The 12,631-nt window shown below is 54.1% G+C and overlaps 1 protein-coding gene across 1 annotated transcript; it reads left to right on the top strand.

Annotated features, from left to right (window-relative positions):
• Positions 1–1,074: 1,074 nt before the first annotated feature.
• PAXX (PAXX non-homologous end joining factor) lies at positions 1,075–11,130 on the top strand. Its single transcript, XM_038767914.1, has 7 exons — positions 1,075–1,193; positions 1,311–1,407; positions 3,530–3,588; positions 3,673–3,869; positions 5,274–5,342; positions 9,338–9,416; positions 10,827–11,130. The coding sequence occupies exons 1-7, from the start codon at positions 1,075–1,077 to the stop codon at positions 10,864–10,866; spliced, it is 660 nt and encodes a 219-aa protein (XP_038623842.1). The 3' UTR covers positions 10,867–11,130.
• Positions 11,131–12,631: the final 1,501 nt, after the last annotated feature.

The raw sequence follows: 12,631 nt of genomic DNA on the forward strand, positions 1-12,631 counted from the left end.
CAAGGCCCTACTGAGAGCTCACCTCCTCCAGGAGGCCTTCCCAGACTGAGCCCCTTCCTTCCTCTCCCCCTCATCCCCCTCTCCATCCCCCCATCTCACCTCCTTCCCTTCCCCACAGCACCTGTATATATGTATATACGTTTGTACATATTTATTACTCTACTTATTTATTTTACATGTACATATCTATTCTATTTATTTTATTTTGTTAGTATGTTTGGTTTTGTTCCCTGTCTCCCCCCTTTCAGACTGTGAGCCCACTGTTGGGTAGGGACCGTCTCTCTATGTTGCCAACTTGGACTCCCCAAGCGCTTAGTCCAGTGCTCTGCGCACAGTAAGCGCTCAATCAATACGACTGATGATGATGATGATGCAGAGCACTGGACTAAGCGCTTGGGAAGTCCAAGCTGGCAACGTCTAGAGACGGTCCCTACCCGGCAGCGGGCTCACAGGCTAGAAGGGGGAGACGGACAATCAATCAATCAATCAATCAATCGTATTTATTGAGCGCTTACTATGTGCAGAGCACTGTACTAAGCGCTTGGAAAGTACAAATTGGCATCACATAGAGACAGTCCCTACCCGATAGTGGGCTCACAGTCTAAAAGGGGGAGACAGAGAACAGAACCAAACATACCAACAAAATAAAATAAGTAGGATAGAAATGTACAAGTAAAATAAATAAATAAATAAATAAACAGAGTAATAAATATGTACAACCATATATACATATATACAGGACAACAAAGTAAAACATATTAACAAAATACAATAAATATGTACAGATAAAATAGAGTAGCCCGGTGGGGGCCCCGCCCCCCCGCTCACACTCCCGCCCTCCCGGACCTCGCGCACTTCCGGTGGGGGCCCCGCCCTCCCGGACTCGCGCACTTCCGGTTTTGGCCCCGCCCCCCCGCTCACACTCCCGCCCTCCCGGACCTCGCGCACTTCCGGTCGGGGTCCCTCGCGCACTTCCGGTCGGGGTCCCTCGCGCACTTCCGGTCGGGGCCCCGCCCCTTCTCCCTCCCTCCTCCCCCTCCCCCGCCCGGAGGCGCGTCGCCGTCGGCCCCGGGCATGGCGGCGTCGTCGGGTCCTGCGCTGTGCGTCGTGCGGGCGTCGGGCCCCGGGCAGCCCCGCTACCTCTGCTACTGCGACGGGCCCGAGGCGGGCGGCGAGGGCGGCTTCGGCGTCTGGTGGGCGCCCGCGGCGGGGGGCCGGGGCCGGGGCCGGGGCCGGGGGCGGGGCGGGGGCGGCCCCTCCATCTCCCGGCCTGACCCGCCTCTCCCGTTCTCCCGTCCCCCCGACCCCAGCGTGACGGACGCGGCCGACATGTGGGCCACCACCGTCTCCGCCCACAGCACGGACCGCCACGTGGGTGAAGGGGACGGGCACGTGACTCAAGCTCAGGCACGTGACTCGGGGGACGGGCACGTGACTCGAGGCTCAGGCGCGCTTGGGGGCGGGGCCGAGGGGCCTGATCACGTGACTTGTGGCGCAGGCGCGTGGTGAGGGGGCCGAGGGGCCTGATCACGTGACTCAGGGGCGCAGGCGCGTGGGCGGGGGGCCGGGCACGTGGCTCAAGGGCGCAGGCGCGTGGGTGGGGGGTGCCGGGCACGTGGCTCAAGGGCGCAGGCGCGTGGGTGGGGGGTGCCGGGCACGTGGCTCAAGGGCGCAGGCGCGTGGGTGGGGGGGTGCCGGGCACGTGGCTCAAGGGCGCAGGCGCGTGGGTGGGGAGGCGGGTAATGTTGGCATTTGTTAAGCGCTTACTATGTGGAACGCACTGTTCTAAGCGCTGGGGGGGATACAGAGTGATCAGGTTGTCCCAGGTGGGGCTCCCAGTCTTCATCCCCATTTTACAGATGAGGTAACCGAGGCTCAGAGAAGTGAAGTGATTTGCCCAAGGTCACACAGCAGATACGTGGGAGAGACAGGATTCGAACCCATGACCTCCGACTCCAAAGCCCGGGCTCTTTCTCAAGGGCGCAGGCGCGTGGGTGGGACGAGGGGGGCCGGGTACGTGGTTCAAGGGCGCATGCGCGTGGGTGGGAGGGGGCAGGGCACGTGGCTCAAGGGAGCATGCGCGTGGGGGGCAGGGCACGTGGGTTGGGGCAGAGCACGTGGCTCAAGGGCGCATGCGTGTGGGCGGGGGAGGGCACGTGGTTCAAGGGCGCGTGGGGGGCCGGGCACGTGGCTCAAGGGCGCATGGGCGTGGGTGGAGGGCTGGGCACGTGGCTCAAGGGCGCATGTGCGTGGGTGAGGGGGCTGGGCACGTGGTTCAAGGGCACGTGGGGGGGGGCCGGCACGTGGCTCAAGGGAGCGTGAGTGGGTGGGGCCGGGCACGTGGCTGAGGGCACTGGGCACGTGACCCAACCTGCTCACCTCAGCGCTTAGAGCAGCGTTTGGCACATAGTAAGCGCTTAACAAAGACCATCATCGCCATCATTCCCTTCTCTGTACTTCAGTTTCCTCACCTGCGAAGTGGGGAGGAAATGCCTGTTCCTTTCTTCATTCATTCATTCATTCAATCGTATTTATTGAGCGCTTACTGTGTGCAGAGCACTGGACTAAGCGCTTGGGAAGTCCAAGTTGGGAACATCTAGAGACGGTCCCTACCCAACAGTGGGCTTCCTGGTCCCCATGTACCCCACCCCCAGAACAACCTGGAACTCTGTTCATTCATTTAATCAGTGGAAAGAGCCCGGGCTTTGGAATCAGAGGTCATGGGTTCGAATCCCGGCTCCACCACAAGTCTGCTGCGTGACCTTGGGCAAGTCACTTCACTTCTCTGAGCCTCAGTTCCCTCATCTGGAAAAATGGGGATTAAGACTGTGAGCCCCCCGTGGGACAACTTGATCACATTGTATCCCCCCCCGGCGCTTAGAACAGTGCTTTGCACATAGTAAGCGCTTAACAAATGCCATCATTATTATTATTATTATTATAGTCGTGGTCGTGCCCCGCACCCCGCTTCCCTCCCCGGCTTTCATTTGTCCCCCGGGGCCCTCAGGACCACCCTAAGGAACCCCCCAAGGCTACTGCTTAGACCCCCTGCCTTCTCCCTTCCCCTCCCCGAAGCCGGATCGGCAGATCCCGGAATCCCTGGCCCCTGGAAAATCCCTCACCGTGGTGAGGAAAAAGCGGCCCTGCTTTTTTGTACTTCCCAAGCGCTCAGTACAGTGCCCCGCGCACAGTAAGCGCTCAATAAATACGATCAAATGAATGCCTTCGGCCAGCTGGGAGAGAGCAGGGGAGCCGGGGCCCGTTCGCCATTTAGCCCAAAGTTGGCACTCGTGAGGGGGGTCACCCTGCCCCCCAAACGCTCCTCAGTGGAAACAGCCCGGGCTTTGGAGTCAGAGGTCACGGGTTCAAATCCCGCCTCCGCCGACTATCAGAGCGAGTCACTTCTCTGGGCCTCAGTCCCCTCACCTGCAAAATGGGGGTGAAGACTGTGAGGACAACCTCCCCAGCGCTTACAGCGGCGCTTGGCACATAGTCAGCGCTTAATAAACGCCGTGATGATGATTATCAGTCCTCACAGAAATCTCAAGATGGACTGCCGCCCGCTGAGGACTTCGCCGCTCGATTCAGGTGAGGCCGAGGCAGCAGCAGGGCGAGGAAAGGGGGGCCGGGGGAGCCCCGGGGGGACCTGATGCCCACCTCATTCGCCCCCAGAGATGCCTGCGAGCAACAGACCGTCTCCCTGACCCCGCGAGACGATGGAAGCGGGGTCTCCCTGCGGCTCCCGGGGGGCCCCCCGGGCCTCACCGTCGACCTGCCGAAGCTGCCCGACTCGGAGGCCCGGCCGCGGCTGCGGGCCCTGATGCTCCAGTTGGCGGACAGGGTCCGGGGGCTCGAGCGGCGCCTGGCAGGTGCCCCCGTCATCATCAATCGGATTTATTGAGCGCTTACTACGTGCAGAGCCCTGGACTAAGCGCTTGGGAAGTCCAAGTCGGCAACATCTAGAGACGGTCCCTACCCAACAGCGGGCTCGCAGTCTAAAAGGGGGAGACGGAGAACAAAACCAAACATACTACCAAAATAAAATAAATAGAATAGATAGGTACAAGTAAAATAAATAAATGGAGTAATAAATATGTACAGACATATATACATCAGCATCATCATCAATCGTATTTATTGAGCGCTTACTATGTGCAGAGCACTGGACTAAGCGCTTGGGAAGTACACATTGGCAACATCTAGAGACAGTCCCTACCCACCAGTGGGCTCACAGTCTAAAAGGGGGAGACAGAGAACAAAACCAAGCATACTAACAAAATAAAATAAATAGAATGGATATGTACAAGTAAAATAAATGGAGTAGTAAATATGTACAGACATATATACATCATCATCATCATCATCAATCGTATTTATTGAGCGCTTACTATGTGCAGAGCACTGGACTAAGCGCTTGGGAAGTACAAATTGGCAACATCTAGAGACAGTCCCTACCCAACGGTGGGCTCACAGTCTAAAAGGGGGAGACGGAGAACAAAACCAAACAGACTAACAAAATAAAATAAATAGAATAGATAGGTACAAGTAAAATAAATAAATGGAGTAATAAACATGTACAGACATATATACATCATCATCATCATCAAAAGTATTTATTGAGCGCTTACTATGTGCAGAGCACTGGACTAAGCGCTTGGGAAGTACAAATTGGCAACATCTAGAGACAGTCCCTACCCAACGGTGGGCTCACAGTCTAAAAGGGGGAGACAGAGAACAAAACCAAACATACTAACAAAATAAAATAAATAGAATGGATATGTACAAGTAAAATAAATAGAGTAATAAATATGTACAAACATATATCCATATATACAGGTGCTGTGGGGAAGGGAAGGAGGTAAGATGGGGGGCATGGAGAGGGGGAGAGGAAGGAAGGGGCTGAGTGTGGGAAGGCCTCCTGGAGGAGGTGAGCTCTCAGCAGGGCCTTGAAGGGAGGAAGAGAGCAGAGGGAGGGCATTCCAGGCCCGGGGGAGGACGTGGGCCGGGGGTCGATGGCGGGACGGGCGAGAACGAGGGACGGCGAGGAGATTGGCGGCGGAGGAGCGGAGGGTGCGGGCTGCGATGGAGAAGGACAGAAGGGAGGTGAGGTAGGAGGGGGCCAGGGGATGGACGGCCTTGAAGCCCAGGGTGAGGGGTTTCTGCCTGAAACTCCCCCCAGGGGGTCGGGGGCGCGTGGGGAGGCGTCCCCCAACTTCCCGAGGTCCCCGTGGCGACTCCGGCCTCCGTGACGAACCTTCCCTCCCTCCCCGCAGCTGTGGAGGCCGTGGCTGCCAGTCCCAGGAAGAAGTCCTCTCCGACTGGGCCGAGGCTGTTTATGCCAGGTAATAATAACGATAGCATTTATTTATTTGCGTTTATTAAGCGCTTACTATGTGCAGCACACTGTTCTAAGCACTGGGGGGGATACAGCGTAATCGGGTTGTCCCACGTGGGGCTCACAGTCAATCCCCATTTTCCAGATGAGGGAACTGAGGCCCAGAGAAGTGAAGTGACTTGCCCAAGGTCACGCAGCAGACGTGGTGGAGCCGGGATTCGAACCCATGACCTCTGACTCCAAAGCCCGGGCTCTTTCCACTGAGCCACGCTGCTTCTCTAAGCGCTTACTATGTGCAAAGCACTGTTCTGAGCGCTGGTAGCGCCTCCCTCCCCTCCCCAATCGGTCGTATTTATTGAGCGCTTACTGTGTGCGGAGCACTGTGCAAAGCGCTTGGGAAGTACAAGTTGGCAACATATAGAGACGATCAATCAATCAATCGTATTGAGCGCTTACTGTGTGCAGAGCACTGTACAAAGCGCTTGGGAAGTACAAGTTGGCAACATATAGAGACGGTCAATCAATCAATCAGTCGTATTTATTGAGCGCTTACTGTGTGCAGACCACTGTACAAAGCGCTTGGGAAGTACAAGTTGGCAACATATAGGGACGGTCAATCAGTCAATCGTATTTATTGAGCGCTTACTGTGTGCAGAGCACTGTGCAAAGCGCTTGGGAAGTACAAGTTGGCAACATATAGAGACGGTCAATCAGTCAATCAGTCGTATTTATTGAGCGCTTACTGTGTGCAGAGCACTGTGCAAAGCGCTTGGGAAGTACAAGTTGGCAACATATAGGGACGGTCAATCAGTCAATCAGTCGTATTTATTGAGCGCTTACTGTGTGCAGAGCACTGTACAAAGCGCTTGGGAAGTACAAGTTGGCAACATATAGAGACGGTCAATCAATCATATTTATTGAGCGCTTACTGTGTGCAGAGCACTGTACAAAGCGCTTGGGAAGTACAAGTTGGCAACATATAGAGATGGTCAATCAATCAATCAATCAGTCGTATTTATTGAGCGCTTACTGTGTGCAGAGCACTGTACAAAGCGCTTGGGAAGTACAAGTTGGCAACATATAGAGACGGTCAATCAATCAATCAGTCGTATTTATTGAGCGCTTACCGTGTGCAGAGCACTGTACTAAGCGCTTGGGAAGTACAAGTTGGCAACATATAGGGACGGTCAATCAATCAATCAGTCGTATTTATTGAGCGCTTACCGTGTGCAGAGCACTGTGCAAAGCGCTTGGGAAGTACAAGTTGGCAACATATAGAGACGGTCAATCAGTCAATCAGTCGTATTTATTGAGCGCTTACTGTGTGCAGAGCACTGTACAAAGCGCTTGGGAAGTACAAGTTGGCAACATATAGGGACAGTCAATCAACCAATCAGTCATATTTATTGAGCGCTTACTGTGTGCAGAGCACTGTGCAAAGCGCTTGGGAAGTACAAGTTGGCAACATATAGGGACGGTCAATCAATCAATCAATCAATTGTATTTATTGAGCGCTTACTGTGTGCAGAGCACTGTGCAAAGCGCTTGGGAAGTACAAGTTGGCAACATATAGAGACGGTCAATCAGTCAATCAGTCGTATTTATTGAGCGCTTACTGTGTGCAGAGCACTGTACAAAGCGCTTGGGAAGTACAAGTTGGCAACATATAGAGACGGTCAATCAGTTGTATTTATTGAGCACTTACCGTGTGCAGAGCACTGTGCAAAGCGCTTGGGAAGTACAAGTTGGCAACATATAGGGACGGTCAATCAATCAATCAGTCGTATTTATTGAGCGCTTACTGTGTGCAGAGCACTGTGCAAAGCGCTTGGGAAGTACAAGTTGGCAACATATAGAGACGGTCAATCAGTCAATCAGTCGTATTTATTGAGCGCTTACTGTGTGCAGAGCACTGTACAAAGCGCTTGGGAAGTACAAGTTGGCAACATATAGGGACAGTCAATCAACCAATCAGTCATATTTATTGAGCGCTTACTGTGTGCAGAGCACTGTGCAAAGCGCTTGGGAAGTACAAGTTGGCAACATATAGAGACGGTCAATCAGTCGTATTTATTGAGCGCTTACTGTGTGCAGAGCACTGTACAAAGCGCTTGGGATGTACAAGTTGGCAACATATAGAGACATCATCATCATCATCAATCATCAATCGTATTTATTGAGCGCTTACCATGTGCAGAGCACTGGACTAAGCGCTTGGGAAGTACAAGTTGGCAACATATAGAGACAGTCCCTACCCAATAGTAGGCTCACAGTCTAAAAGCGCAGCCTGAGGTCCAGACCAGGGATAATAATAATAATATAAGTACCGTTAATTATTAATAATATCGCTATTAATAAATTATTCCATCAGTGTAGTGATTAGTGCATTATATTGTTATATTACTTGATATATTGTTAATAAAATTATTATTATTGTTGGGGTGTTAAGCACTCGTCTGCTGTGGGACCTCGGGCTTAACGTCTCTGAGCCTCAGTGACCTCTTCTGTAAAATGGGGATTAAGACTGTGAGCCCCACGTGCATCGACCTCAGCGCTTGGCACGTAGTAAGCGCTTAATAAATACCATCGTTATTATTATTGTTACTCTATAATAATAATAACGATGGCATTTGTTCAGCGCTTACTATGTGCAAAACACTTCTAAGCGCCGGGGAGGTTACAGGGTGATCAGGTTGTCGCACGGGGGGCTCACAGTCTTAATCCCCATTTTACAGATGAGGGAACTGAGGCCCAGAGAAGTGAAGTGACTTGCCCACAGTCGCACAGCTGACAGTGGAGGAGCCGGGATTCGAACCCATGACCTCTGACTCCAAAGCCCGGGCTCTTTCCGCTGAGCCCCGCTGCTCCTCTGTAAATGCCGGGCGTCCACCGAGGGCTGGAGTGGATACGAGCAAATTGGGTTGGACGCTCATAGAGAAGCAGCGTGGCTCAGTGGGAAGAGCCCGGGCTTTGGAGTCAGAGGTCATGGGTTCGAATTCCGCTCCGCCACATCATCATCAATCATATTTATTGAGCACTTACTATGTGCAGAGCACTGTACTAAGCGCTTGGGAAGTACAAATTACTTCCCACATGCCTGCTGTGTGACCTTGGGCAAGTCACTTAACTTCTCTGAGCCTCAGTTCCCCCATCTGTAAAAGGGGGATGAAGACTGTGAGCCCCACGTGGGACAATCTGATCACCTCGTATCCCCCCAGCGCTTAGAACAGTGCTTTGTACATAGTAAGCACTTAACAAATGCCTTCATTATTATTATTATTATTATTATTATTATTATGACCCGAGCTAACGGCTCCAAGGAGGAACTGGTGAGGAGCCTTCGGCGGGGAACTCAGACCCCTGGGTTCAGGACGGAGTCTTTAATCATCATCATCATTGGGAGAAGCAGCGTGGCTCAGCGGAAAGAGCGTGGGCTTTGGAGTCAGAGGTCATGAGTTCAAATCCTGGCTCCACCAATTGTCAGCTGTGTGACCTTAGGCAAGTCACTTCACTTCTCTGGGCCTCAGTGACCTCATCCGTAAAATGGGGATTAAGACTGTGAGCCCCCTGTGGGACAACCTGATCACTTTGTAACCTCCCCAGCGCTTAGAACAGTGCTTTGCACATAGTAAGCGCTTAACAAATGCCATCATTATTATTATCATCATCATCAATCGCATTTATTGAGCGCTTACTCTGTGCAGAGCACTGTACTAAGCGCTTGGGAAGTACAAATTGGCAACGTATAGAGACAGTCCCTACCCAACAGTGGGGTCACAGTCTAAAAGGGGGAGACGGAGACCAAAACCAAACGTACTGACAAAATAAAATAAATAGAATAGATAGGGACAAGTAAAATAAATAAATAATCCAGAGAGAGGCTCTAGGGAGCAGGGAGCGGCGGTCCGGGTGGGAAGTCGGAGACGCTGAGCCGGTCCGGTCGGGATGTCCCCTCTCCTGTCCCCCCGCCCCCCTCGTGTCCCTTCCCGCCTCTTCCCGCAGACCCGGAGCTCCGGAGAGGCGGCCCCGGGACCAGGAAGAGGATGCCGGGCGAATCGCTCATCAACCCCGGCTTCAAGAGGTAAGAAGAAGAAGAAGAAGAAGAAGAAGGTTGGCATTTGTTAAGCGCTCGTCCCCCTCTCCATCCCCCCCATCTCACCTCCTTCCCTTTCCCACAGCACCTGTATATATGTTTGTACATATTTATTACTCTATTTATTTCACTTGTACATATCTATTCTATTTATTTTATTTCGTTAGTATGTTTGGTTTTGTCCTCTGTCTCCCCCTTTTAGACTGTGAGCCCGCTGTTGGGTAGGGACTGTCTCTATATGTTGCCCATTTGGACTTCCCAAGCGCTCAGTACAGTGCTCTGCACATAGGAAGCGCTCAGTAAATATGATTGATTGATTGATTGTTAAGCCCACGGTTAGCGAAGCAGCGGGGCCCAGTGGAAAGAGCCAGGGGTCGTGGGTTTGAATCCCGGCTCCGCCACACGTCCGCTGTGTGACCGTGGGCAAGTCACTTCTCTGAGCCTCAGTTCCCTCATCTGGAAAATGGGGATTAAGACCGTGAGCCCCGCTGTGGGACAACCTGATCACCTTGTATCCCCCCGCCCAGCGCTTAGTGCGTCGCACATAGTAAGCGCTTAACAAATGCCATCGTTAGTATTGGTAGAGAAGCAGCGTGGCTCAGTGGAAAGAGCCCGGGCTCTGGAGTCAGAGGTCATGGGTTCGAATTCCGGCTCCACCACATTGGGCAAGTCACTTCTCTGAGCCTCAGTTCCCTCATCTGGAAAATAGGGATTAAGACCGTGAGCCTCCCCGGGGGACAACCTGACCACCTTGTATCCCCCCCAGCGCTTAGAACAGTGCGTCGCACATAGTAAGCGCTTAACAAATGCCACCGTTAGCACTATTAAGCGCTTACGACGGGTCAGGCCCCGTACTGAGTGTTGGGGCAGATACAGGCTAATCAGGTTGGACGCAGCCCCTGTCCCACACTGGGCTCAGCCTTAATCTCCATCTTACGGGGGAGGTAATTGAGGCTTAGAGAAGTTAAGTGACTTACCCAAGGTCACGCAGCAGACGAGCGGCGGGGCCGGGATGAGGACCCAGGTCCTTCGGACTCCCAGTCCTGAGCTCTTATCCACTAAGCCACGCCGCTCCCGTGCTCCCATCCTCGCGGGACCAAGCCCCCTCTCCCCTGTAGTCCAGTGCCCTGCACCCAGTAATCAATCAGTCCTATTTATTGAGCGCTTACTGTGTGCCGAGCACTGTACTAAGCGCAAGTTGTCAACCTATAGAGACGGTCCCTACCCAACAGTGGGCTCACAGTCTAGGAGGGGGAGACAGAGAACAAAACCAAACGTATTAACAGAATAAAATAAATAGAACAGATATGTACAAGTAAAATAAATAGAGTATTGAGTGAGTGAATGAACTCCCCGGGGAGGCCGGAGCCCTCACTTTCTCCTCCTTCCTGTCCACAGCAAGAAGGCGCCCAGCGGGGTGGACTTTGATGACTCCTGAGGGTCTGACCCCAGAGATTCGCACCTCTTCCCGGGACGAGAGCTCCCGTCTTCCCCGCCGCTCCTCGGGAGGACGGGGGTCCGGTGGGAGACCCCGCTGGGCTCCCCACAGGCCAGCCCAAAGTTCCCGTTCCTCGGAGGGCACGGGACGGCCCAGTGGGGGCCGCAGGCGGGGGACAGACCGGGGGCGGCGGTTCCCGGGGTCCCCCCCACCACTCCAGCCGGCCTCGCGACCAACCGACCGAATAAAGCAGCCCCAAACTGACCAACCGGCCTCTCCTGAGTTTCCCTTAAATAATAATAAATCGGCAACGACGACGGTACCCGTCAAGCGCTTCCCACGTGGCCGGCTCCGTCCGAAGCGCCGGGACGGATACGGGCAGATGGGGGTCGAGCCCGCGGGGCCCACGGTCTCAATCCCCATTTTACAGGCGAGGGAACCGAGGCCCGGCGAAATGAAGCGACCTCCCCAAGGTCACGCAGCAGGCAAGGGACGGAGCCGAGATCAGAACCCGCGACCTTCCGACTCCCGGCTGTCACCGCTACCCCGTGGCTGCCTCTCAAAGCGGCCTGAACCTCCGACGTTGGCAACGCCTCCTGACCGTGAGACCGAACGTTCCCGCTTCCCCGGAGGGCCTCGGCCACGCCACGGGGCACCCAAATAGCCTCCCATCTTCTGGAGGGAAAGAGAAGATGGGAGACGGGGGGTGTTGGGCGACTTCAGGAAGCCAGTGAGGCGACAAACAGATGGCATCATCCCTCAAACCTCCGGCCCGGGCAGCCCGGGGGGATGCCCACTCTCTCCCTCCACCCTGCGGGTTTCGGGGCGGGCTGGAGGCCGGCCCCGTTCTGGTTTTAAACGCGGTTGGGCGGGTTAGGGGTGGCACAGAGGGAGCAGGCCCCCTTCCACGCTGACTTGTCGAGAACTGAGTCACCCCCGGGCCCTCCCTGCCGCCGGATGACTTTGGAGCGTCTTGCTGGCGCCGGGCCCCAGAAGGGATGGGGTGGGGACGGTTGGCAGGGTTGCCTGGGGAACTAAGGGAGGGAACATAATAATAATAATAGTGGCACTGTTCTAAGCGCTGGGGAGGATCCAAGGTGATGGGGTTGTCCCATGGGGGGCTCACGATCTTAATAATAATGGCGTTTGTTAAGCGCTTGCTTCGTGCAAAGCACTGTTCTAAGCGCTGGGGAGGATACAAGGTGATGGGGTTGTCCCATGGGGGGCTCGCGATCTTAATAATAATGGCATTTGTTAAGCGTTTGCTTCATGCAAAGCGCTGTTCTAAGCGCTGGGGAGGATCCAAGGTGATGGGGTTGTCCCACGGGGGGCTCGCGATCTTAATAATAATGGCGTTTGTTAAGCGCTTGCTTCGTGCAAAGCACTGTTTTAAGCGCTGGGGAGGATCCAAGGTGATGGGGTTGTCCCATGGGGGGCTCACGATCTTAATAATAATGGCATTAAGCGCTTGCTTCGTGCAAAGCACTGTTCTAAGCGCTGGGGAGGATACAAGGTGATGGGGTTGTCCCATGGGGGGCTCGCGATCTTAATAATAATGGCATTTGTTAAGCGCTTGCTTCGTGCAAAGCGCTGTTCTAAGCGCTGGGGAGGATCCAAGGTGACGGGGTTGTCCCATGGGGGGCTCACGATCTTAATAATAATGGCATTTGTTAAGCGTTTGCTTCATGCAAAGCGCTGTTCTAAGCGCTGGGGAGGATCCAAGGTGATGGAGTTGTCCCATGGGGGGCTCAAGATCTTAATAATA

Source organism: Tachyglossus aculeatus, chromosome 27 (assembly GCF_015852505.1).
Source record: "Tachyglossus aculeatus isolate mTacAcu1 chromosome 27, mTacAcu1.pri, whole genome shotgun sequence".
Classification (NCBI taxonomy): domain Eukaryota; kingdom Metazoa; phylum Chordata; class Mammalia; order Monotremata; family Tachyglossidae; genus Tachyglossus; species Tachyglossus aculeatus.

Bases quoted from the DNA above. Each gene is read 5' to 3' on its own strand.
- PAXX (XM_038767914.1), top strand. From the start codon at position 1,075: ATGGCGGCGTCGTCGGGTCCTGCGCTGTGCGTCGTGCGGGCGTCGGGC. The intron at 3,870-5,273 runs GTGCCCCCGTCA...CCCTCCCCGCAG, and splicing joins GCTCGAGCGGCGCCTGGCAG to CTGTGGAGGCCGTGGCTGCC. The intron at 5,343-9,337 runs GTAATAATAACG...CTCTTCCCGCAG, and splicing joins GCCGAGGCTGTTTATGCCAG to ACCCGGAGCTCCGGAGAGGC.